The sequence below is a fragment of the Penicillium bovifimosum genome (genome assembly GCF_028826915.1).
Source record: "Penicillium bovifimosum strain IBT 22155 chromosome Unknown utg000005l_segment0_segment0, whole genome shotgun sequence".
In the NCBI taxonomy this organism is placed as follows: Eukaryota; Fungi; Ascomycota; class Eurotiomycetes; order Eurotiales; family Aspergillaceae; genus Penicillium; species Penicillium bovifimosum.
In genome coordinates this window covers 2,950,969-2,975,680 of record NW_026622714.1, presented here as the reverse complement: position 1 = coordinate 2,975,680, position 24,712 = coordinate 2,950,969, and the positions used below count along the sequence as shown (strand labels likewise).

Sequence of the window (24,712 nt, the reverse complement as noted above, 5' to 3'; positions counted from 1 at the left end):
GTGCGAGGCAAGTGAGGGGAAGAGTTGAGCAGGAGATGCGGTGATCAAGAGCTTGTGTTGGGATGGAGTGTTTGTTACGATGAAGGTTATCAGAAACAAATCGACTCCTTTAGCCAAAACAACAAGACTGAGAAAAAAAGAGAAAAGAAACAAGAGGAAGAAAGAGATAAAAAGCACTACAGCCAGTTCCTCCCATCATGTGACAACCCTCTCAGTCCTAGTTCCATCATCCATGTGCTCGTCACAGCGTTCACCACAATGTGTCGTCATACCACTAGATCATGGAACCTTGGGAAGGGGCGTGTTCCAGTCTTCCAGCATGCTCTTCTAGTATCTTGCTGTATACTGACCGGTCTCAAAGCACTAGGTCTTGATGGTTGAAGAATGGAAGGGATAATTGCGAGAGAGGAACGTAGCCAAAATGAGTTAAGTGTTGTTAGGATACAGCCTCTACAGTCTACAGAACCAGGAATCGATCCTTATCTTGGCTTATCTGCCTTTGCTTTGGAGCAGTGGAGCCTTCGCCAAATCGTACCGAAACACGGAGTTATCGGCCACCTGGATTTTTCTTGCCTTTTAGCCATTCCGCATCTTGAAGTCATGGGCTTTCCACTACCACCGGAGTTGATAGACATTGTGTTGGAGTTCATTATTGCCGAGAAAATCAACGTTCCCCCATCTGTCACTCAGAACACCAATTTGGCCCAATATGCCACTATCAACCGCAACTGGCAGGCAATTATCGAGAGGCGAACCTTTTCAACCATCAATATCAACACAAACAAGCGACTAGCAGAGTTCACACAATTTCCATGGGACCAGTTATCATGGAGCCAAAGAAGAAGCCATATACGGAAAATCAATCTCATCGTGGAGCTCGAGTCGTTCGATGCCGAGGCTCGCGTACGGTACGAAACTGAAGAGGAGAATCAGCGAAACAGCAAAGTTTTTACCGCTTCAATTCAGTCACTATTCAATACTCTATCCGAATGGCCGGTCACCGAAGCGGGCATCAGTCTTTTGATCAGGGCGGAGTCCCCCAGCGATCTTCGTGTCCATCTTCGTGTCCATCTTCGTATCCATGGTCGCGAGATAAAGAAGCATCCTGGGTGGGATCTCGAATTTGAACACCTCTGGGCCAAGCGACTCGAAAGATCGTATCTCCAATTCAACGAGGAAGCCGTCGGTGCTCAATGCCGTGCTGTCCCGATAATCACCAGTCTTGACATTCTGGGAGCTGATGAGGTTGGGTGGGAGCAGATAGGATATAGGAAAATCGAACCAGCCTCCAGTTGTCTCATCGCGTCGAAGTTGCCTCGATTACACGATCTGCGCCTTGAATTGAATGATATCGGCAAATGGGATCCCCAAGCAAGAGAACGTCGACGAAATGGTATGCCAGATACAGATCCCAGGAAGATGCCCGAATAAGTGGGTGTATACTAATAATCAATATAGAATTTGCGGACTCTATTCAGTTTTTACCTGTTACTATACGCGATCTCGATTTTGGGTTCGCCTATTCACTCCCACGAGATGAAACATATTCTCCAGCGGCTTCAACGGCAGAGGGAACCACGGATCCTCTAAGCTCGCGTCTACGAGAATTTTCCCAACAATTAACAGTGATGAGTGGGCACCGATGTGTCTTGGGAAAAGAACTTTTCTGGCCGTTGAATCGTGATAACCCTGAACCTCCCTTTTGGCCACATCTAACTGACATGCGCCTATATTACTTACCAGCCACGCCATGTGGGAAATGGATGTTTGAACGGGACGATGACGCCGAGGAGCCCTTTTATGATTCAGATGGTAATGAGTCTATTGGCGACTACTATGATACTCTGGATGTCACCCATCCGAATTGGGATCCTCCAGAGGACCGCAAGCGCAGACAATTCCGAACCGAATTCGTGCATGAATTGTTCAACCAATTTTTTCTATCAGCTGGCAAGGCTGCTCTTCAGATGCCTAAACTAAATTCCATGTTACTGGACATTTCGCACCGACGTGGAATCTTCCCATCGGAGGACCATTTGCACCGACCTCAAATCAAGTTTCTGTATAAGGTGAAGAACGTAGTGGCGAATGCGAGATGGACGGTATCATCATCGGTATGGACCAGTGAGAGTGCCCTCAAATCATTTAGACCAAGCGATGAGGTCTTGCGAATCTGGCATCGAGTCGCAAGGGAACACACGGGTCATGCCCTAGTGGCTGAACTCGAATGGTGCCACTTCTGAGGTAGGAAATCGAGAGATAAGCCAGGGCAGAAATAAGCGTGTGTTCGTGCTGGATCTGATGTTGCAATGGAAGTTGGAGAGAGAAATAGGTATGATGACAGCTATATATTAGGTACTGCGTATAGACGGATTTGAAATGCAAGATGGGCCAGATAACTTATAAGCTCCAGTTAGGTACTACTGCTACATGGTTCGTGGCCTGGAACAGCGGGCGCTTTCCAGGATAGGTAGGTCTAACTTGATAGGCAAGAGAATTAGAGGCCATCGCTCTTCATCATTCCAAGGATGCGATTTTCACGCGCACAGGAAACAAACAAAGCAAAAACAATGAATAGATGCGCATCAAAAAAGAACTTCGATACCGGGAATCGAACCCGGGGCTGCGGAGTACACATGATCCTCGAAAGGAGAAACTGAAAATCCGCCAGGTTAACCACTACCCCATATCGAATTTGGTTGATATTTTGTAACCGCTTTGGTCTTATGAAGAGATAAGTGGTTGTCCAGCAACAGCAAGGCTCTCGACCCGTGTAAAATATTCAGTGATCAAATACGCTACCCTCTGCAGAATCAGAGACAGCCCCTCCTAGCTCCTTTTGTCTTTCCAATATGCGTGCCAGGCAAGTAGAGCGTATATGCCACCTGGCCTGATCTCGACCTTGTTACTTGTACCGTTATGCTTCAACGAAACACACTTCACACGGACTACAATTGCTGAATGAGGAATCGATCAAACGAAGGCTTGTCACAGACGCCGAGCTCAACTTGCCGCCCAGATGGTGTTGGTCAGAAGTCAATGACATTGTTAATTCTGCAGAGGGAAATGTATGTTGCTGGAAGCGGAAAGCCTCATTCTCCAACCCTGATTCTGTTTATATATCAGAAACTAGGCAGAAACTAATGATGCCGTCTGTCATGAGTATTGACAGGACTCCGTGGACACACCCGCAATAATGGATGTGGAGAGGGTTCAGGGGAAATGGAGATCTGCACTAATGTTCTGGGCTGGAACAGCCCAGCCAAGTACTCGGTACTGGTTACACAGTAGCGCAGGGCTTACATTGTCCGGTAGTAGGTACATTGCTACTTTGTGCTACATCTGAAGCATCTACTCAGCCACTTTGAGTGACAATCGACAATCCCAGGCGCCAATCATATGATGATCAGTGCCTTTAAGTTTAGCAGAAGAAAGAGAAGGTGCCTGGGATTGCCGCTGTTGGTGCCAAGCAATGATTATGCGCTTAGGCAGAGGTGTTTTATAAGTCCACACCGGCCTTTCTTTATCACGGCGAGATCGTTCATGGGATTCATCTTGGATTTCTTCTTCTTTCACTGATGTTTCGGAGGAAGAAAGTGAACATGGCGATCCCCGCAAAACTTCCATTCTCCAAGCGGCGGCTCCGCCCGCGTGTTATTGTTTCGTGGGTAGCTCGACTTTCCCCGGTTCCCGCTATCCTGGACTAACATTCATTCAGCTACATCTTCGACTATGTGATCATTATGTACCGCATCCCTCCTAACCCTCTTTGGGCTCGCGACTAATCTTGGCCTAACCCGAAATAGTGCCTGCGTTGTCGGCTTCTGGATCCTCGACTCGATCGAGCCGTATCATCAGCATTTCTCCCTCACCAACACCTCCATCCAGTATCCCTACGCCGTACACGAACGAATTCCGATCCCTTATGCCCTTTGCATTTCCGGTGCATTTCCGATCGCTCTTATCCTCGTCTACACCCTATTCATCGACGGCTTATTCTCGCACAACAAGCCGCAGGACGCGGTGTCTGGGAAGCGGAAGCTGAGAGGTCCACATCGCTGGAAGGACAGACTGTGGGAGCTAAACTGTGGTGTTCTCGGCTTGTTGCTAGCCCAGGGTCTAGCTTTTGTGATCACACAGGCGCTGAAGAACGCATGTGGGAAGCCGAGACCCGACATCATCGATCGTTGCCAACCGCGCGATGGCAGCAAGGACCTTTTTCCTGGATTGTCGAACTCCTCTATCTGTACCGGCGATCCGGCGTTGCTTAAAGATGGATTCCGATCGTGGCCATCCGGTAAGTGATATATGTCTGATGACTTTGTATAGGCGCCAAGTGCTAATTTGTTTATTTCTTCTAGGCCACAGCAGTTGTGCGTAACCCCGTTCTTGATGACCATTCATGATCCTCCTGTGCTTTACCGCCATCCTTGTTACTAACACTCTCGATATGATAGCCTCTTTCGCCGGTCTCTTCTACACATCGCTCTGGTTAGGTGGAAAGCTACACATCATGGACAACCGCGGCGAGGCCTGGAAAGCCCTTCTCGTCACAGTTCCGATCCTTGCAGCGACACTCGTAGCCGTGTCGCGTATTATGGATGCGCGCCACCACCCCTTCGACGTGATCACCGGGTCCATGCTGGGAATCGCCTGTGCCTTCGTCGCATACCGCCAGTACTTCCCACCGCTCAGCGAAGCCTGGCGCAAAGGCCGCGCCTACCCAATCAGAACCTGGGGTACCGACCCTTCCATGCCAAATGCCGCTCGGCTCGTCAATTCCAGTGGCGAAAGCTCGACTGCTCTCCGTAATACGGAAAACGAGCGCATGAATCAACCCGAACTCCCCATCTCAGAACGCGTTAGCCCAAACGCTTCTCCATACCTCAACTCTAACCCCTATGCATCCAACATGTACAATCGTCGCCCACATGACCATGATGCTGATGGAGGGAATTGGTCTTCCAGCGAGGACGACGTCACCGATGGGTACGAGATGGGACAGGGCTATAGTACGGGGCAGAGCCGCAGTGCCGGCCACCAAACTCCTCAGTATGGCTCTAGTACTGCCTACGTATCCCAGACGCAACCGTTGACTGCTGACGTGGGACTTCATGCTCCCCGGAGTCCCATCGATGCAATGGCAGGCCCCGGGCGCCCGTTGACGGGTATGCCTGGCCAGGCCATCTAGTGGTGACTAACGCGATGCATTGACGATTACAAATTATTCCGGAGCGATTGGCGGCATCATTTGCTTGGGTATCATTTTGACAAACTCATGGTTTAGACGGATGACACGTGACTCCATGTATGATAATGGGCAGGGCGTTTAAAACGGCAGAACATGCATTTATTGCCGACTACCGAGACCAATGAGCAGGCATTTCATAACATTTCATGCAATTACTGTGTAGTTAGTTCATTAAAAAGTACTTTGGTGGGATCAACTCAGGATAAAGTCCAGTGGAGTTTAGTTTGAGCTCCACTTCACTGTGGTTGGCTTGACAACACGCTCCAAATGTATGTATGGAGTATGCCCTCGACAACACTCTTTGTATGGAAACAGATCAATTAAATGCAGGTCATAGAGTAGTGTAGTGACGGCTCATGCATCTGCCGAAATTGATCAATGAAACAACAGTCTCGAGACCAACACTGGGGCCCCCTGTAGCCCCAGCCACCTCCATCCCGCATCGTGAGTCGCCCAGCCTCCTCATCAGCCTAAGATGATGCTGGAGACAGCTTTTTTTTCTATTTCCCCCCTCTTATGTGCCTTGCTTCATCCTTTTCTTTTTGTGTCCTGCATCTGTATATCTTCGACATCGTGCATCCTGCAACTTAATCGCAACTGCGTGAGCTTCTTCGCCGGTGCTGACGGTGGACGATTGTACACAGTACATTTGACATATCCCAAGGGGAAAGTCGCACATTCCAAACATCTCAGACCGAAACTTTCCCTGAACCGGCAAGATGATTGGCAGTGTCTTCTTCATCTTCAACCGCATGGTCGAGATCGTCTTCCTGATCCCGATCATTGGCATGCTGGTATGTCCTCACCACGTTGTCAACCAGTCCGATCAGCAATGATCCAACGTTTCGCAACAATTGCGCCTCAAGAGACCCCCACTGACAAAACATTATTCGCAACACAGGCCTACTTCGTCGACGGCTACCTAAAAGCAAACCAGCTAACACCAGCCTACATCCTGGTCCTGTTTATCGTCAGCACCATCGCGATTTTCTGGGCCGTCGACACGCTGATCCGCTTCTCAACAACGAAGCGCTCCGCAATCTTCGTCGCCTTCGTCGACATGCTCTTCTTCGGCGCCTTCGTCGCAAGCGTCTACCAACTCCGCTTCATCGCCAAAGCAGACTGCGTCAGCTGGCGCGGTGGCTCTGTCTGGGTCTCACTGGGTCCGTTTGGCTCCTATGGGCGGATCACAGATAATCCGCTCGCACTGGATGTCAAGAAGACTTGTTCCATGCTCAAGGCCTCGTTCGCGTTCGGTATCATGGAAGCGGTGTTTTTCTTCTGGACTGGGCTGTTGGCATTGTTCTTGCACCACTCGCATCGTCCGGCTGTTGTTAAGGAGACTACTGTGAGGAGACGCAGTCATTCGAGTCGTCGTGGACATGGTTCTGGCTCGCACCACTCTCGTCACCGCAGTTCTAGTCGCAGACCTGCGAATTATGTTGTTTGATCTGTGGTTTATAATTTTCTTTCTCTTTGCTTTTATGGGCGTGCTTATGAGTTTATGAAGTCCATATGCCTTGATGAGTCACGGATTGGGATGTTTTCTTTCAGGGATGAGGACCTCGAAATGGGTTCAGGCATTGAATGAATACTGTGATGATATCATGTCAGATGTGGTTTATGTGTTGATAAGAACGATTTTCTCGAGCCTTGGGTTGTCTTCTAATCATATCTATTCGTTATTTCTCACTTAGGCTGGTGAGCTGTTTCCTTACCTAATGCTCAGTAGCAGATTCACCGAAATAGAGGATTTGACCGAACACAAGGCTTGTCCGAGGTATGATATCTCAAGGTTGCATCTCCAGTTGACCTGAAACTATTGTTAGCCTCAATACGAGAAGCTAAGCACCGATTGTGGGCAGGATCAGCCTGTCTCTTCGTATCTCCCGCAGATCTCTCGGAGCCCTCCTCACCATAAATACTACATCAGACTCGATCTCCCCTACTTTCTATAGCCGATATCTGTGACATCTTCACCATGACCCCCTTGAAGTGCTGGGGCTCTCTCCGCCCCGCTACTCTCCTCCTTGCATTGATCTTTTTGGTATGCAATATCCAGCACGTGCAAGCAACGATACCTACCTCTAAACGCTTCGATCTGTCGAAACCATCCTACGATCTCTTCCGCAGCAAGTCCCTACACGATGTGACCGTCCAGCAAGGCTTTGCATTTGACAACACCAATCGCCGACTATTTGTCGCGCAGCGACGTGACGGGTCCTCCGAGAAAGCAGGGGACCTATGCATTACCCAACTTGACTTCGACGGCAACTATGTGGGATACATGCATCTTACCGGCTTCGGGCACGGTGTTTCTTTCGGCGTCCAAGCAGTCGGCTCGTCCTCTTACCTGTGGACGGAAGTCGAGGCCAACGGTAACGGATATGGCAAGAAACTCGCGCGGTTCAAGTTTGCCAGCGGAACTACCCTATCCTCATCCTCCTCATCCCTCAAGAAGTATACGCCCATCAGTGGAGCCACTGAGCATACTTGCTCCATCGATCCGGTGAATAACCGTCTCATTGTCCGTGCTCAGCTCAGCGGGAGCAAGCACATTGCTGTGTTCGATTTGGATAAGGCAACTGATGGAGACTTCTCCACTCCTCTGGCCAATTTCAAGCATCCGTCGTTGAAGACGGCATCCCCCACTTTCCAGGGCTACGCAGCTTATGGGCAATACATCTACTTGTTGTACGGCACCTCGTACGATGCCAGCGGTGGGAAGGTTAACTCTGATATAACCACTGTGAACATGAATACTGGCGCTGTCGTCCAGGGTCCTACCCTGACAAAGGCTGGTTCGACACTGAAATTCCGTGAACCCGAAGGATTGGCCATTTATAAAACTGCAGGTGGGGAAGTCCGGCTTTTCTTGGGATTCGCTTCGGGTGATCCAGGTGATCGGCGATCAAACTTGTTCTACAAGAATGCGCTAGTTTAGTGCATAACTTCTCACTCGAGACAGTGGAAGGACTGTGTATACCAAGAGAGACCGTCCATTGACTCGTCTCATCAACACTGCACCAGATTCCATTGACATTATGGCGGGATAGTTTGCGGTGAGCCGCCGATGGCTATTTAGCGTTCTTGCAATTTATAGCTTCCTTCTAGACTTCGGAGACGAACCCATCTCATTTATAGCGCAAGAATCTTTGGTCGGGCCATCGTCAAATAGCTGTTGGATGAGATGCCTCTAATCCGCAAGTAGATATGTAGGCTCAGCTTGACTTTTGACTCGAGTTGGCTCGGAATTGGCCGGTTTCGAGCCCTGGGGTCTGCCGAGAAAGTACCTGAACTGGCGGATCTGTTGCTAAAACCACCCGCCATTTCATCGCTGATCGGCTTAATCCCAGCGTGGGTCAATCGGTTCGGCATGTTCGGGTGAAATGTGCAGCGTGGCTGTCACCGCACCCCATGGAATGGCCCGACTAGCCTTCAAAGGGCTTGACCAAAGATTCGCACAATCGCGTGTAGCTAGCCTGATACAGCCACATATATCAAGAGCCCCCAAATAACTTGGGGTACATAGACGTGATGTCTCACAGGAATATCCTCACGGCGTGTCACAAGATTGACATCAGTCGTCACCCTCGGTATCCAAATCCGTTATAGCAGAGCTAGAACGAGCCAATTTGCGTCGTTTTGATCCTTTCCGGACACCGCTATTGGCGCGTTTCCTCCGTGCAACTCGCGTGGCTGATTGGGTTGTGGTATCGCTCTCGCCACCGGTCTTCGCATCCTCTTCCTCCGACAGCTCGTGTCCTTCAACTAAAGCCAGATCCCCTGTCTCGCCTAGTTCTTCTTTGGCCATCTCTTCGATTAGAATCCCCATTGCAAGCAATGCCGTCTCGTCCATGGTTTGTATGTCATCTTTGCCGTTATCTGCTGTGGCGTATTGGTAATAATCGGCCGCGTACGCATGTATCGTCTCAAGGAGCTCGGAGCTCGGCAGAGCCTTATCAGATGGTAAAGTCTCGTGCGCAAAGTAATTTTGGTCCTCGATTGATTCGACAGGCTTGTTATGCCGACGAAAGAGAAGCTCCTCGGGGCGTAAACTTCGGGCGGTTGACGAAGTCGTATCACGGTATTGAGAGGCATCTAGCCGGCGTATGCCGATACCACGGCGATTGACGCGACCTAGCCCCAGTTAGTATCACCCAAGTGAGAAAATCAGGTATACCAGGAAACCTACCAGCTACCGCATCGTAGACGTTGGCGTGGCTGTGCCTCAAACGCTTATCGACCGGCGGTTCCTGCTCATCTTCGGCTGGCTCGACAAAATTGTCTTCATCTGAGTCGAGTTGACTGGCAGCAGACATACTTCAAGTTTGCCAGGAAGACCAATCAAGGTTTGGCAAATCGAAGAGTGATGCACAACAGACTGTGGATGGTGAGGGAAGAAGATCTTCGGATTCAACAAATGCGCCGGCATATTGTTAATCCGGAGGAGCATAGCATCATCGCCGCGGAATGCTGCCAGATTATCCCATGTACACCAGCGCCGATGTATGAATGAATTCCTACCTTCTTAACAGAGCTCTCGGGTCTATAACACCAAATGACTTTCATGTTGCTCAGACAACCCGGCTAGTTCACAACCTTGAGCCGGCTCCGGGCATACGGTTCTCCAGCCGCAAAGCCGCGCCAACAGAACGGTCCGAAGATGTGGCGCCCCTCGATCAAGAGCTAGGTGCTATTGCAGATGTGTTCGCTCATAAGTCTGGGGTGAACTGCTTGGCTATTGATCAATTCGAAGGCCGATAGTGCGTGTCACACCCCTTTGCATTCCATTATCAATCTAACTTGGACTGTAGTATGATATCTGGAGGTGCCGATCCATCGATTCATCTTTGGGACCTTGAATCAAGAGGCTCAGAAGCTGAACATGTTCATCAGTCTTGTGCGTCTGTCAGCAAATCTTCTCACGTTGACGCGCATACACATGCGATTACCTCGCTTTCAATATACCCATTTGATCCAGTCCCATCAACAATCTTTTCGACGGCACATGATGGTACGTTGAAACTGTCGGCGCTACAACCCCCAGCTATCATCCCTGTACATACATTCAGTCTCGATTGTACACCATACTCGCACTCATTCTCCTCCAAGCCTGGGTCTACACTACTCGTCGCAGTAGGCACATCTGACCGATCAGTCCGGCTAGTGGACTTGCGGTCTGGATTGTCGACGCAAGGACTCCCAGGCCACAATGGCGCAGTGTTATCGGTAGCATGGGCGCCTCACCGACCGTATCTCTTGGCTTCTGCTTCAGTGGACAATCGGGTGATCATATTTGATGTCCGTCGCGGAGGTCATAATTCAGCCATCGCGACCTTAGATATGGACGATCCAGTAGGACTGGTGGCTCCGGGGACAGGGCCAGTACCCGCCTCATTTGAGAGCCGCGCAGCATTTTCTCGAAGTGCTCGTGCCCATAACGGGCCCGTGACTGGAGTCCGATGGACATCTACTGGCAGCCACATCGTAACAACCGGACAAGACTCACGGATCCGAGTCTGGGACTCTGCGACAGGCGCCAACACTCTAGTTCATTTCGGTCCTCGCGTCCGCAATGCCTCTTCCTCGCACCTGGCTGAACGGGTACCGTTGATTGTGCCAAGAGGCGCCATGAGTCCAGGGAACGAGACGTTGCTGTGGCCGAACTTCAATGAGCAGGATGATCGTGGAGAGATTTTCATGTTCGGGCTGCGTGAGGGGACATTCATCAAGCGTCTTCGGGTCCCGGGTCTCATGGCCGGGTCACAGCATGTTCGGGGCCGGTCGAGTGCTTTGAGCGCTGCGCGTATCAACGATCTCGTCTGGCGAGGTAATGGTGCCTCTGGAGGGGGAATCGAGCTGTTTTCTGCGCACGGCGATGGAACGATCAGGGCCTGGGTGTCTCATGACCCAGACGGCGAACCGAGCGAAACAGAAGAAGCAGCCCAAGCGGATCGCAAGAGGAAGCGGGATGTTCTTGACGAGATCTACCATGGTTTTCTTCGGCCTGATCAGTCCAGCCTACGAGGATAGACGGTATATTAAGAATTCCTCTACGCATGGAAGCCTTGTAATATCATTCGAGTAGCATTGGATTGTTTTACACATTCATAACATCATACACTGGATAGCGGCGCCAAAAGCACACAACTATCTTATCGAAACACTGGAACGTCACGCCAGTGCATCACCCTGCGTATTGCGCGTGGCGAATTCGCCACAACTGACCAGGGACCCTCTACGACTGGTAGCGCTCATATTCACTTCGCTCATACTTGGCATGCTTGAAGCCGCGAGTATCACCGTGGCCAGCGTGGTGGTTCGTGCCCATGTAGTTATGCTTGGACTCAATGCCGGCCGGCATAGAGTTCCCAGTCCCGCTGATGACTTCGCCACTCTGGCCGATGTCGCGGGTCGAGCGTGGCATGTCGGTGGTGTTGTCGGCGGCCATTGCTGCTGACGGCTCTGCAATGCCGGCGTTGTCGAAGCCGAAGTGGTCGGCACGCTGGTCTGGACGGGGTACTGAGGGAATGGTGTTCATTTTGCCCGCGTCGTTGGGGATGTTTGTGCCTTGGGCGGCCATTTCAGAAAGGCTACCGCCTTGGTGAGGGTCTTGTCCAACCATTGTGAAGGAGGCGATTGTAATTGTTGAACTTTGGAAGATTGAGATGATGTCCGGTCGGACTTGAGAGATGCAGAGTAGTAAATGGAGAAAATCAGTTAGGTAGGAGGTTGTGATGTGCTTGAACTGGAGTCGACCAGACTGGTCTCTTATATTTCGTTCTAGATGACTTCGCCTTGATCTACTGGGACTGATGTCACAACGTTGGATGTGTGTCTGGGGATGATGGGCAATGATATCACAGCATCCTTGATTGGTTCTCGATGCTACCCACAAAGAACAAGGGTGCAAGATGTCGAACACTTGCAATCGCGCAGATTGAAGGTTATAAACTTGAATTTATGTGGGGTTTGCTATCATTAGCGTTGAAAATCGTGGTGATCCAACCGACTGACAACTTTTGACTTGACGTTGCTGGTAAGTTAGGGTTCGCCCCACCGGAGCCTAGATGTTCGGGACCACGAACCACAAATAAGAGGCTGTCTACGATTGAGGCCAAGTCAAACAAGGAATTGACCTCCCGAGGTATGTGTACTGCTTGCTACTGGAGGAATAGGTCACGGAGCTTGAAATGAGATAGAAGTTGAATTGTTTCAAATTGGAATACTGAGAAACATGAAGACAATACAAGTAATTAAATGTCAGATGGGGAACATAAAGTACAAAAGCGTACGACAAACCACATGGGTGAAGGAAGAAGGCACATAACCCAGAATGAGTGACAAGAAAATACTGGGACACCGCCATTGGGGTTCAGGACTTATCATCAATTTAGATGATGAAGGCAAGGACACCCATGACAGCAGCAGCAGCGGAGACAATACCACCAGAGAGACGAGCGGCATCACCAGTGAACATGACTCCGTGGGAAGCAGATGCATGCGCGGAAGAAGAAGGCGAAGCAAGGTGCTGAGGGGAGACACCGCTGGGCATCATCTTACCCATGCTGTTGGAGGGAGTAGCCATGGAGTAGGCTCCGGAAGAGGCGGGGGTAGCCATGGGCACGTGAACAGCGATCATGGAGTAAGAGGGGGCCTGGCCGTGAGGACGCTGGGAGGCGTAGCTGTACTCCGAGCGGACAGCGGAGGGAATAGGTGCGGAAGCCGAGGGGGCGTACAGCATGTTGGGATCCAAAACCACAGCGCTGCTCTCACTGACAGGAGCGGACTGGTACACCACACGGGTGGCCTCGGCGGTCTTGTACTGGGTCTTGGTCACAGTGCGGACAACCTCGTGCACCTGGGCAGCGCACTGGGGAGTATCGACGTGGTTCTCACGGGCGGTAGACTCCTCCTGTGGGGTAAAGCCAGCGGAAGGGGCTTCCTTGGGGGCCTGGTAGTAAGACTCGTGGTGGTCCTCGGGAGCGTGAACATGTTCGTACTCGGCCTCAATGGAGTGGTCGTCCTCATTGTGCTCATTCACTCCAGTGTCAACGTCCACATTGGTGGGGGCTGAGAAGGAAGTCCCTTCATCATCGCCGGAGGGACCACCAATGGCGGTGCCACCGCCACCACCGGAGGTCTCACGGGTAGGTGCGAAGGCACGACGAGCAAATGGAACGCTTCCCACGGCAGGGCCGTTGTTGACACCGTGGAGCGCGGTGAACTCGGTGTCGACCGATGTGTGCGGCGCGTAGTGAGGCGCGTAGCTTGGGCTGTAGTGGGGCTCGAAGTGGGGTTCGGGGTGGTTCTCGACGTGAGGCTCAGGGTGGTTCTCGAAGTGAGGCTCGGAGTGAGACTCATAGTGCGGCTCCGGGTGAGGCTCGATGTGAGACTCGGTGTGAGGCTCAAAGTGAGACTCCGGGTGAGGCTCGAAGTGACCAGCTGGAGGGGCAGGGAATCCACGGCGACCGAACTGGATGCTACCGGCAGAGGGGCCGTTATTGACATCCTCGAGGGCTGTGATCTCATTCTTCAAGGAGTGGTGGGGCTCATAGTGAGGCTCGTAGTGAGGGCTGTAGTGAGGCTCATAGTGGGGCTCCGGGTGGTTATGGATGTGAGGCTCAGGGTGGTTCTCATAGTGAGGCTCGGAGTGAGTCTGATAGTGCGGCTCCGGGTGAGGCTCAAAGTGGGACTCGGTGTGAGGCGCGTAGTGAGACTCCGGGTGAGGCTCAAAGTGGGGCCCAGGAGGGCCACCACGGCGACCGAATTTGATGCTGCCCGCGGCAGGTCCATTGTTCACGTTCTTAAGCGACGTGATCTCGTTCTCGAGCGAAGTGTGAGGCTCGTAGTGCGGCTCGTAGTGAGGGCTGTAGTGGGGAGCGAAGTGGGGCTCGGGGTGGTTCTCGACGTGAGGCTCGGGGTGGTTTTCATAGTGAGGCTCTGAGTGAGACTCATAATGAGGCTCCGGGTGAGGCTCGAAGTGAGAACTGGTGTGAGGCTCGTAGTGAGATTCCGGGTGAGGCTCAAAGTGGGCACCAGGAGGAGGACCGCCATGAGGACCGCCGTGGGGAGGACCGCCCTGATGCGGCGGGCCAAAGTTCTCCGAGCGTCGGAAGTGACCGTGGTGGGGAGGAACATAAACATCCTCATGCTTCAGTTTAATGGAGTGGTCATCCTCATTGTGCTCGTCGATGCCGGTGGTGGTGACAATGGTGATGGGAGCGCTGAAGCTCTGGCCACCATCGTTTCCGGATGGCCCACCGATCGCAGTTCCACCCTGGGGAGCAGGACGGAAGTACTCAGGACCATGGGGGCGGTGGGAGCCGCCTCCGGGGCCACCAATGGCGGTACCACCTGGGTGAGGGCCGAAGCGCTTCTCAAACCCGTCAGGCCCAGCAGGACCGCGGTGGCCACCATGAGGTGGGCCGAAGTAGGGTGCAGGGTGCACATCCTTGTGCTTGACCTCGATCGAGTGGTCATCCTTGTTGAAGTCGTTGACCTGGGTGTTGAAGATACCAGTTATCGGCATATCGAAAGACTGGCCCTCGTCGTTACCTGAGGGGCCGCCGATGGCAGTGCCTCCTACTGGGGCACCACGCTTGCCGAAAGGTCCGTGGTACACATTCTTGTGCTTGATATCAATGTGGTGGTCATCCTGGTTCCACTCATTCACCTGGGTGTCCGTCTTGATGTTGACAGAGTAGGGACTGACGAAACCACCGTCGTCGTCATTGCCCGAGGGGCCGCCAATGGCGGTGCCACCAGCCTGGGGGTAGAAACCATCGCCGTGCTGTACATTGCGTTAGCTTGCATCTCTCCAAAGACTGGATTTCGACGTACGCGCTCAGCATACTTGGCCTGGGCAGCGACTGCCAGCAGTGCCACGGGGAATCCTCCAATGAATCCCTTCATGATCGCGGTAGTTGGTAGATATTACTGTATATGCTTTTGTCCGTGGGAGTTAAAAGAGTGACTGGAAGCGAGTGCTACGGGAGCATATGAAAGAATGGCTCGATAGATCGAATATTCTCCCTTGAACGAACGAGTAGCGATCCAGCATCAGGAGATGTGCAGACCTTTAGTAGTTCTTTGCATTCAAGAACACTGGGCCAAGAAGTGGGCAGGAATGTCGATGCATCAACAAGAGCTGGGTCTCGACGTGGGATGACGGCGCGGGTACCCCCATCAGAATGTCGCCGAGAATGAAAAACACTACCAGGAAGAAACGAGGCGCTGCTCGAACCTGCCCGAAAGGTACCCCTCTTCTCTGTCATCGTGGGAAAGGTGGTGCTGCCGCATTCCAGGAAATCCAGGACGCGGGTCGATCACAAGGAGTCGCGGCATTCACAGACGGGTTTTCGCCAGCCAAGCAAGCCCCTTGGCTCAATTGAATATTTCACTTTATGGATTCACACGACTGGTCCGGGGGTAATGCCATTGATGGCCCTGTCGGTCTTTTCTCAAAGAGACTGAAGTATGGTCGATCTTGGGAATGCCCTCCTTCGTTCACCTTTTTTTGGCCGCGGCAGGCTGAGCCTCCACCCGCCAAGCCAAATTCTCAGTGATGTCAGTACGTAAATAACGGAGACCAGCTCAATCGCACCCCTCAAAGGTCATGTCGATGCTAGTGGAGTTCCCGATGTCGTTGAGTAAAAGGAATGCGTACGTTGAGAGAATGATTAATGGATGGTAATGGGAGTTGAATTGACATTTATGCTGAGTTACGCCGCGCGAGATCCAGTTTCCGGGTACTCCTCGAGCGCTTCTGGTATCAACCTATTTGGACATAACACACATCAGTGCTTGGATATCTACATGCGCTCAACTGCAAAGAAGAGTTGAGGCGAAGGAATGTATCCCGTCTTCGACATTCAAATCCCACCGCTCTCACTGAAGAGAACACAGAGGGGAAACGAACTTCCTATCGGGGAACATCTATCTCCTGAGCCGATCAGTCCCGAAAGACCGAAGGCAACACATCGCCGTGGGTTTTGTCGTGAAGACAGAACGATGGTCGTGGCGGGCTCAGTTGCTTTTTTTCGATGAAAAAGAAAAGAAAAAGAAGAAGGGGAGCAAAAAAGTTTGCGGTGTTTTATACCGCTTGTGGGTCACGGAACCGGGTCAACAATTCTTCCTTCGGTCCCGAAGTCGGTCCGGTCCTGCTACGCTACAGCCTGGAATCTAAGGCGCGAAAACAGATCACCCACGAGTTGACTTGTTGCGTCTCTTTTCTTGATGAACGACACAGCCTAAGTCATATACAAAGCTCCGATTCTAGCATGGCCACAAGACATTGATTAGGTATTACTAACCCACGGCACCGCTCTGCTTTCTTCTCACAGGCTGAATGTGGTGCGTCACAGATGTAAACAAGGGGATAACTGCGATCCATGCATAAAAAATGCCAGCGCCCAAGCGCCAGCCCTCAGCAACGCCTGCAAACGGAACCAAAATGGATACACTGCACCCACGGTCCACCACATTCGGCACGAGGTCTTAGTGTGGATCGCAATGAATAGCCTGTCAGCCTGCCGTTCATTTCGAATCATAGGCGATAGGGATGACTGGAATCTTCAAACCTATTAGCGGTCGATCCAATTTCGTTATCAAAGAGAGGCAAAGGTCTCACCTATTCTCTACCTGCCATGTCCTCAGCACTGGTTTTCCAAGCCGATCCTCCAACCGCCGCCGTGATTCCCAAGGCAATTGCAATCATAGTCCCCACCGTCACGATCGCCACGACTGCCTTCAATGCCATCAGTTGTCTGCTGGTCAAAGACTGCAGCCATGGGACTGGTTTGTTCTCCTCTTCCCATAGCTTGGACCTTCGTGGACTATCCGTTCGGCACGCTGCATATGGTCCCGCGTTTTCGAGATCTCTGAGGTGACTTTGACTCCGATTGGCGTTCTTGGTTTCGTACGTCAGTTGCTCATATGAGATTGTGGGACTTCCGTGACGATAGAAAGGTGAGCATGGCTTGGCACCGATTGTTGGATCGAAGTCGCAACTGTGAGCCCCAGGTGAAGATGTGATAGAACAGCGTGGGGAGGCGATCTTTGGCGTGGCAGGGCTTTTCTGGTCATTGCTCTTGATTGATGCCGCCACTTGGGCCCCAATCACGCCAAGTCCATGTAAACTCATCGCGACGTCCCAACGGGGCTAGGAAGGGAGGGTGGGTGGTTCCCAAATCAGAAGATCTTGGACAGTGACCTCTTCAGGCTTTCTCGCTTGGATTTGGATCGTTGTAGAGGGCGTGTTTCTTTGGTCTTGGGTGCCTGTGTTGTAATGGCCTCGACGGGGATGGCGACGGTCGAGACACCGCCGTACATAAACAATGCCGTGTCAACCTGGAATGCACTCCAAGCCCAGGCGGACCGCGGCAGTCTCATCACTCGGGTTCGTGATCACGGTAAGAGATATATATTGAATAAAGATAGTGTACAGGCAGATTTGTGCCAGTTGGATCAATGTTCGTATAGATTTGTGTTGGAATAGTCGTTCTCTGAGATCGAAGCGGGCCTGGTTGGTTTTGGGGCAGCTTCACTTCAGCTGCAGTTTCGAGTCTCTGGAACAAAAGAATTTCCAGTCCCTACATTCAAGACACCCCTTTAGAACAAATGAACTGTTCTCTTGGGGATGTAAGGCTCCCTATTTGCTCAAGTGGTGGTTTTCATCCCTTGATTGGGATATCGTGCCTTGACCAGCATTCTCAGGCCCTTCGCGATGCCAATTGTAATTTCGTGCAGCAAAGCAACCTTGCTGTTGGTAAATCATTGCTTCAATGACATTCTTGTCTGTTGACCCTGCAGGCCCCTGTTCTAAATCGCATCTCCATAGGCTGTGTCTGTAACCCTGTACCCACATCGATATGCGGATCGCGCCCTCGCATATGACAATCCTCCTACGGGACATCGGGATATTTTTGTGTTACAATATGCATACATTCAGAGTCGTTGGTAGGTTGAACAATGCAGCAACAGGGACACATCAGGTCTCCAATCAGTGCCTCGGTCAGTCTGTCTCGGCAGATGTACTATGCACAGACTTTCATAACTCGATGCCATCTCGAATCAACCGCTCCCGCTACAAGCCAATAGGTTATGACTTTAGACAATTCCCCACGGCTGCAAATTGGACAATTTCTACTTTTGAGTTCTAATTGGACAAAATCCGCCTCTCTCCCAACTCAAGATGCCAATGTAGCTCGCGTTTGAATGAGACGGCTTTTCGAGGCATCCGCAAAATACCTCGAGTCCTCGACTTTCCAGATCTCTGGGTATGCCTCTATCTGTTAAGGATTGGCGGCCGGCGGCTCGAGCTATGTCGCGCATTGCATCATCCCATTCGAGTACAGATCTCCATCCAAAGTAGAGATGTCTTCATCGGCATAAAACCACAAAATCCCCAGTTCGTTCACGTCGTGTTCAAAGCCACAACCTTCCGAGCCTAAGCCCGGTACTAGGCAATTAGTACCGTACCCCGAACTTGAACTTGAGGAATGGCCCATCGTAGTCGCTCGTACATCAAATTGATTCATTGAACACATACTAGGTTACAGCATAAGATGTTTGATAACTATATTTGCGCTAGTTAGTTAGCAGAAAGTCGAGGCATCCGACTCATATCTATTCACATGCGCAGATTAAACGTAATGGATCCTCTTTGTCATTGATAGGCTGCCGCAAACCCGCAACCAGGTAGCACTTTGCTCCTCGTCGCCCATACCCGCAAAATAAGGCCATGAGTTGTAGATCTCCTACCCACCCCAAACCCGCATAATCGCATTTTGCGACCGTACAGACGCCTAGCCATGAATGATGAAGATATCTCTTAATGCTCAAATTCAGTTATTGAGCTGTTGACTGCCCGTGGCTGTAAGTGAATCTGGTCCATCAGGTGGACCTATGTATCCAGGAACATGGGGAATATATATTTTCATCCATACCTAGGCCCACGGGCAGGTACATAGAACAGTTTCTACCAACATTATCTAGCACCTAAACCTACCTTCCAGGTTATCACCTTAGATGGATATGATATTACCTAGTACTACCCGCCTGGGCTAACGTTAGATCAAGCCCTCATCTATTTAAATTTAAGTACTGAACCCAGATCATTCGAAGCCTCTAGGAAAAACAGCATGATCCTTGATAAATGACACAGTAGTACTACTACTGTGTAGGTAATCATTGGCGCGAAACTAGGTATCTCGGGCCTCTGCATCAAGACAAGCGAATACTACACAATACCGCGTAAAAGCGCGCATCTATGAATTACTACTGCACAATTTCAAGGTTTAGTAGTAGTTACCTGTAAGGCTGTAACAGGCCAGGGAGGCGGGAGTCGGGAGCCTCGGCCCGACCCCGGGACCGACTAGGGTCACGTGCATATTTACACGATTTCCACTTTCCCCGCTCTGCCAACTTTAGTTCATGTTTCTTGAAGCTTCCCTTTGATAACTACACAGTAGATTGCACCTGGCCTAGCTGAATTGGATCAAGTTTGGCTTCAACCCTTCACATATCAAAGGCTTCATTTTCCCCCTTCTTCGAGCAACCTTATTACCGGAACTGCCGAATGAACCATTCAGAGCTGGACCACTTGACGGACAAACCCAGGCCTGCCGACATTCAGAAGCCTACTATGCGTGATCTGTTAGGCAGAATCGAACCCGAGCAACCTGCCGAAAATCAGGAGCCTATCATGCGTGATGCGTTCGGCAGAATCGAGCCCGGGAAATCTAACTCTATGCGAACTTTGGGAATCCTACTCGTATGGGGTTTTCAGTCAGACCCGAGCCACCCGCGCTACCCCCGTGGTTCGACGAACTTGTTAAGCGTCTTTCCAACCAGAACGAGGCCGCTTTGAAAGAACAAGCTGCCGCCCAGAACGCACGCATGCAGCAGCTTGAAGACTTGCTTGTTGAGCGTCTTGCCAATCAGAACCGAACCGCTTTGCAAGAACAAGCCGCCGCCAATGCCGAGGCGTCGCAACAACTCGTTGCCGCCCTGAATGCACGCGTGGAGAAGCTAGAAGCCCTGCTTCAGCGCCAACAGACAGTCCACAGAGCCGCCTCCGCTGCCCATGCACACCCCGACGTGACAGACGGCCCCCCACAGCAGCACGCCGCTGCCGACCTCCCTGCCGCTGCTGACCTCCCTGCCGCTGCTGACCTCCCTGCCGCTGCTGACCTCCCTGCCGCTGCTGACCTCCCTGCCGCTGCTGACCTCCCTGCCGCTGCTGACCTTCCTGCCTCTGCTGGAGGTCAGGTCCCACTTCCGCCTCGTCGCCCCCGCGCATGTCTACCGGACCCTCCTCTCTTCGGGGGCCGGCGCTCCGATTGGCGTACCTGGCGCATCACGATGGAAATTAAACTGGAAGTTGACAGGGCTGCCCTCGGCGGCCCCAAGGTGCAGCTCTGCTACGTCTTCGCCCACCTGAAGAATGATGCTTTGAAAAGCGTGGCGACGCTCGTTCGCGAGAACCGTGACACATGGGGCCCGCTGGATCTCATCCTGTACCTCGAGCGTATCTACGGCGAGCCGGACTTCACTGCCCGGGCCGTCCAACGCCTCCTAAGCCTCCGCCAGGGCGAAGAAGTACCCTTCCCGGAATTCCTGCCGACACTCGAGTGTCAATTTGCGGATGCTGGTGCCATGGATTGGCCTAATAATGCCAAACGAGCGATACTCCTCAACATGCTGAATAGCACGATGAAGACCGCACTTGTGCAGCGAGGTATTCCGGACTCGTTCCGTGACATAATCACCAGCCTCAGGCAGATAGATACTGACATGGAGCTGTTGGGCTTGGACAAGCCACGTACGCCCCTCCCCAGTACCGGGGGAGATGATACCGCAGCTGAGGAGGTGCACAACCCGCTGAATTGGACATCCAGGAACGGGAGTGTCACTGCTGCGAGGCCCCAAGGTATTACCAGCAAGGATGGATACCCTTCCACGCGCCCCGAAGATCGGGACCTTGTTGGGAAGAGGGCCAAGTGGGTTCCCAAGGAAGTGATTGACCAACGGCGCGCCGAAGGCCGCTGCCTGCGCTGTGGGCGTGACGGCTGCTGGCTGAACCAATGCCCTCTGAAGGTCGCCCGTGACCCGGCTCGTTAGCCTACGCGGGGGGATCGCATCGCCGCTGCCACGGTTGAAGAACCCCGAGAGGCCCCGAGCCGTGGTCCCTCGTACGCTATGGCTTCCCAACCCGGCGACAAAGTGTGTCTGAACCTCAAGAACCCACGGATACGAAGCTACTTAAAGAAACTAGACTGGCTGCAAGCAAGGTATACAGTCCTCGAAACGCCAATACCTCACACGTGATTGGTGGCTTAGGGATCAGGTAACGACCCATCGGGATAGTTTGATAGTTCGGAGTTTGCTCATTTCCCAATACAATACAACTTTCTCCCTCCAGTTTTCCGAGCCTGTAGTCTCAACACAAGTTATGAATGACACGCAACACCCACCGTAGAAGTGGATAACGAGGAGGAATGGCAAGTGGAAGAGATCCTCGCAGCACGGACAAAGGGACGAGGGCGGCAGGTGCTCGTGACTGTGAGAGGCAGGGTATGCTGACCTCACGTGGCACAATGCGGGTCTGCTCCAAGATTGCGTTGACGACATTGATGGGAGTTTGGCGATATATTAACAAATGATGGCCCCCTCCATTTCAATATGGCGGACACCCTCAAGCATTTCAGTACCGTGACTACCGGGCCAGAGCGAGCGCGCTAGGTACGACCGACATCACAAGATTAGCTGGTCCCCAAGAAGGGGAAGAGGGGGCTACCATAGTCGGCAGATAGCCATATCACGAAGAATGCACTCCTACACCTCCCTGATTTGACTTCTTGAGCGCAAGCGCCCAATCTCTTTGGTCTTTCAAATCACAAGAACCAACCGAGGAAAGCCGTGGTCAATTTAAGGTGACTGAGCATCGTGTTGAGCACATTTGAGAGTAAGTAAAAGACTTCCTTGCGTTGAAGTTTGAAGAAGAATTAGACAGGGGAAAAAAAGAACCTAAGTAAACAAGGGGTATACACAGTGCAAGACCCAGCCCCGGGTCTACGGCCCTTCGAGAGATAACTAAATCATCCAAGTAACACTTGAAGCGTGTACCTGAGGGACTAGCTAGTGAGCACGTACATGTCGACGGAATACCCGGGACGTAGGTGGGTGCGGAGTTCCAGACGCGTGTCCGCCAACTGGCAAGGTTATATTCCTACGATTTACCCGTATGTAAAGCGAGCTAAATCGGGTTAATGAGAACATCATCATCATTATCCCACAGCGACACGTGTCGCTCTGATCTGGTGTTTAGTTCTATGGCAAAGGTATCAATTTTTCGAGGTTGGTTCACAAACTGCTTAATCTCATCGACCTTGAACTCAGCGGTACCTACCTATAATACAGTGTAGGAAGAAGAGAGCAGACATTACGGGCGACAACAGCCGCCACGCTTGAGTCTAATCCTGTTAGCTTCATACATACATAAAAATCAGGTGGTTTTGATATGGATATCAAAAAGTCGATCAACCAGCCAACGTATCGGAAATTGCAGCGGGGAGATACTCGCCGGCAAGTAGAGATACCAATCGTCTTCCTCCGTCAGACTCATTGTTCTCGTCAATTCAGTACATTCATGATACTCTGGATAGAATCCACTGTCTTCCCAATCAATGATTCCAGTGACAATCCAGACATTGTCTTGATTCAGCTTCACTAAGATATTATCTTGTCTGACATCACCATGAGTGAAGACCGAACCTTGAACTGGATCTGTGAGAAAAGAGCGAAGGAAATTGGCGTATGTAGTGCTGCCGTGATGGGGGGCGGAGTATCTGAAATCCTCAAATTCAGCAGCTGTGCTGACGGTTGTATTGGGTTCGTGTCCCTTCACTCCTTCGCCACCGACCCCCCCAAGAGAGTGACCATCTCCCCTACGAACAGTCCTCAACCTCCTGAAGATGTCATCTAGTTGATGCTGCACGGAAATCTTCTGTTCGTGCGAGAGACTCGGCCATGCCTCAGTCAATGTCATGGACGGAATATAGGACATGAAAATCATGCAAAAAGACCCAAACACGATCATGCCATAGGGCCTAGGAGCAGGTATTTCAGGAATCTGTTCTGCAAGGTATCGTAAAGCCGTATACTCTGTGTAGTCGCCGTTCGTCCCGATGACTTTTGCGACAATGTCATCATTGCATTGAACGACGATTCCCCGTATCGGACTTTCCCATAGTATTTTGGATTCCCAAAGCAACCGCCGTATTGCTGAGAGAAGCGACTGCTCTGTACCAATATACCCATTAGAAGCATCCGAGAATGCTGCCAGCAAGGCAGTCACATCATTCGAAAGTGGGAAGATGATTTCAGCTGTCTCCGCAGCATCGAGACGTGTCCGAAAGTCTGGAGGTTTCGGTAGTTCCTTCCTACCAGACCCTGCCATTCCTTCACTGATTTGGGCTGCGAATCCCCGCCGACGAGAATAGTCTGGAGGAAAAATTGAAAGCAAGTCCACCTCAGGATTATCTCTCAGGAAGCACTGAATCTCATCGAGAGTCCTTCGATTGAGCTCAGCTGTAGCTGTCTCTGGACGTTGTGATTGTGCATCGACATGGGTTTGAACATAAGAATCAGGAATGAGAGCCTTCAAGTTGACTGCCGGATTTATCTCGAGCGCCCTTTCAAATTCTCTCATAAGGTCTCGATTGCGCTGTATAGCGGAAGGATCAGCTGTCTCCATGGTCATGATGATAGTTTTGGTTGCAACATGAAAGTTGATGGTCAAGCGAGAATGACGGGCGTCGGGCGGCCGGGGCGGGAGCTCAAGCAGTAAAATCAGAGAATGAGGTGTATGTAGAGAGTATTGAGGTGTACTCCGTGTGTATTGCTCATGATATGGGGCCTTATGGATCGGGCTCAGATAAGACCTTATCACATGATCCAAAATTCTGCCCGGTTTTTGGATGGGACTGCCCCTATCTGTCGTTTCCGCGTTGCTATTAGTGCGCACTTTTGTCTACTGGCCCTTATCCACGTGATCGCACTAATTCCAACCCCTTATTGAGTACTGTGTACTCCGTACGGAGTACAGCTTGCTCTTTGCACCTCTTTCATTTTGAATTATCTGTCTCCCATGTCTACCCAGGCCTCTCCCATGCCTCTCCCATGCCTCTCCCATGCCTCTCCCATGCCTCTCCCATGCCTCTCCCATGCCTCTCCCATGCCTCTCCCATGCCTCTCCCATGCCTCTCCCATGCCTGCAGAAGCCCTTGGTTTCGGCACTCGCGATGAGGCTATGCAGTCCATCAACGCGTCTGCCAAAGATCGGCCACGCAATTACAATCAAGCGGTTTGCAAGGGATAAGCCTACCCATCTACACTGCTCGCGGAGCCCGGTGTACGAGATCGGGGTGCGATAGTAAGGACGGCCTATACCCG

The 24,712-nt window shown here is 51.6% G+C and overlaps 11 protein-coding genes across 11 annotated transcripts; 7 read left to right on the top strand and 4 right to left on the bottom strand.

Moving 5' to 3' along the window:
* Positions 1-600: 600 nt before the first annotated feature.
* Positions 601-1,431, top strand: N7515_006331 (uncharacterized protein; the record flags this gene model as incomplete). The annotated part of the gene is made up of 1 exon (XM_056667075.1): positions 601-1,431. The coding sequence occupies one exon, from the start codon at positions 601-603 to the stop codon at positions 1,429-1,431; it is 831 nt and encodes a 276-aa protein (XP_056520671.1).
* Positions 1,432-3,578: 2,147 nt separating this feature from the next.
* Positions 3,579-5,191, top strand: N7515_006330 (phosphatase PAP2 family protein; the record flags this gene model as incomplete). The annotated part of the gene is made up of 4 exons (XM_056667074.1): positions 3,579-3,664; positions 3,719-3,745; positions 3,807-4,297; positions 4,458-5,191. 4 exons carry the CDS (start codon positions 3,579-3,581, stop codon positions 5,189-5,191), a joined length of 1,338 nt encoding a protein of 445 aa, XP_056520670.1.
* Positions 5,192-5,970: 779 nt separating this feature from the next.
* Positions 5,971-6,701, top strand: N7515_006329 (uncharacterized protein; the record flags this gene model as incomplete). The annotated part of the gene is made up of 2 exons (XM_056667073.1): positions 5,971-6,045; positions 6,153-6,701. 2 exons carry the CDS (start codon positions 5,971-5,973, stop codon positions 6,699-6,701), a joined length of 624 nt encoding a protein of 207 aa, XP_056520669.1.
* A 531-nt stretch (positions 6,702-7,232) lies between these two features.
* N7515_006328 (putative FacC-like extracellular signaling protein) lies at positions 7,233-8,195 on the top strand (the record flags this gene model as incomplete). The annotated part of the gene is made up of 1 exon (XM_056667072.1): positions 7,233-8,195. One exon carries the CDS (start codon positions 7,233-7,235, stop codon positions 8,193-8,195), a length of 963 nt encoding a protein of 320 aa, XP_056520668.1.
* A 636-nt stretch (positions 8,196-8,831) lies between these two features.
* N7515_006327 (uncharacterized protein) lies at positions 8,832-9,573 on the bottom strand (the record flags this gene model as incomplete). Its single annotated transcript, XM_056667071.1, has 2 exons — positions 8,832-9,391; positions 9,447-9,573. The coding sequence occupies 2 exons, from the start codon at positions 9,571-9,573 to the stop codon at positions 8,832-8,834; spliced, it is 687 nt and encodes a 228-aa protein (XP_056520667.1).
* Positions 9,574-9,724: 151 nt separating this feature from the next.
* On the top strand, positions 9,725-11,287 carry N7515_006326 (WD repeat protein; the record flags this gene model as incomplete). Its single annotated transcript, XM_056667070.1, has 3 exons — positions 9,725-9,760; positions 9,833-10,017; positions 10,069-11,287. 3 exons carry the CDS (start codon positions 9,725-9,727, stop codon positions 11,285-11,287), a joined length of 1,440 nt encoding a protein of 479 aa, XP_056520666.1.
* A 205-nt stretch (positions 11,288-11,492) lies between these two features.
* N7515_006325 (uncharacterized protein) lies at positions 11,493-11,879 on the bottom strand (the record flags this gene model as incomplete). The annotated part of the gene is made up of 1 exon (XM_056667069.1): positions 11,493-11,879. The coding sequence occupies one exon, from the start codon at positions 11,877-11,879 to the stop codon at positions 11,493-11,495; it is 387 nt and encodes a 128-aa protein (XP_056520665.1).
* A 768-nt stretch (positions 11,880-12,647) lies between these two features.
* Positions 12,648-15,169, bottom strand: CweA (uncharacterized protein; the record flags this gene model as incomplete). Its single annotated transcript, XM_056667068.1, has 2 exons — positions 12,648-15,047; positions 15,098-15,169. The coding sequence occupies 2 exons, from the start codon at positions 15,167-15,169 to the stop codon at positions 12,648-12,650; spliced, it is 2,472 nt and encodes an 823-aa protein (XP_056520664.1).
* A 1,733-nt stretch (positions 15,170-16,902) lies between these two features.
* Positions 16,903-17,140, top strand: N7515_006323 (uncharacterized protein; the record flags this gene model as incomplete). The annotated part of the gene is made up of 2 exons (XM_056667067.1): positions 16,903-17,053; positions 17,076-17,140. 2 exons carry the CDS (start codon positions 16,903-16,905, stop codon positions 17,138-17,140), a joined length of 216 nt encoding a protein of 71 aa, XP_056520663.1.
* Positions 17,141-20,032: 2,892 nt separating this feature from the next.
* N7515_006322 (retrotransposon gag protein) lies at positions 20,033-21,379 on the top strand (the record flags this gene model as incomplete). The annotated part of the gene is made up of 1 exon (XM_056667066.1): positions 20,033-21,379. The coding sequence occupies one exon, from the start codon at positions 20,033-20,035 to the stop codon at positions 21,377-21,379; it is 1,347 nt and encodes a 448-aa protein (XP_056520662.1).
* Positions 21,380-22,763: 1,384 nt separating this feature from the next.
* On the bottom strand, positions 22,764-24,020 carry N7515_006321 (aminoglycoside phosphotransferase family protein; the record flags this gene model as incomplete). Its single annotated transcript, XM_056667065.1, has 1 exon — positions 22,764-24,020. The coding sequence occupies one exon, from the start codon at positions 24,018-24,020 to the stop codon at positions 22,764-22,766; it is 1,257 nt and encodes a 418-aa protein (XP_056520661.1).
* Between the last annotated feature and the right edge of the window lie 692 nt (positions 24,021-24,712).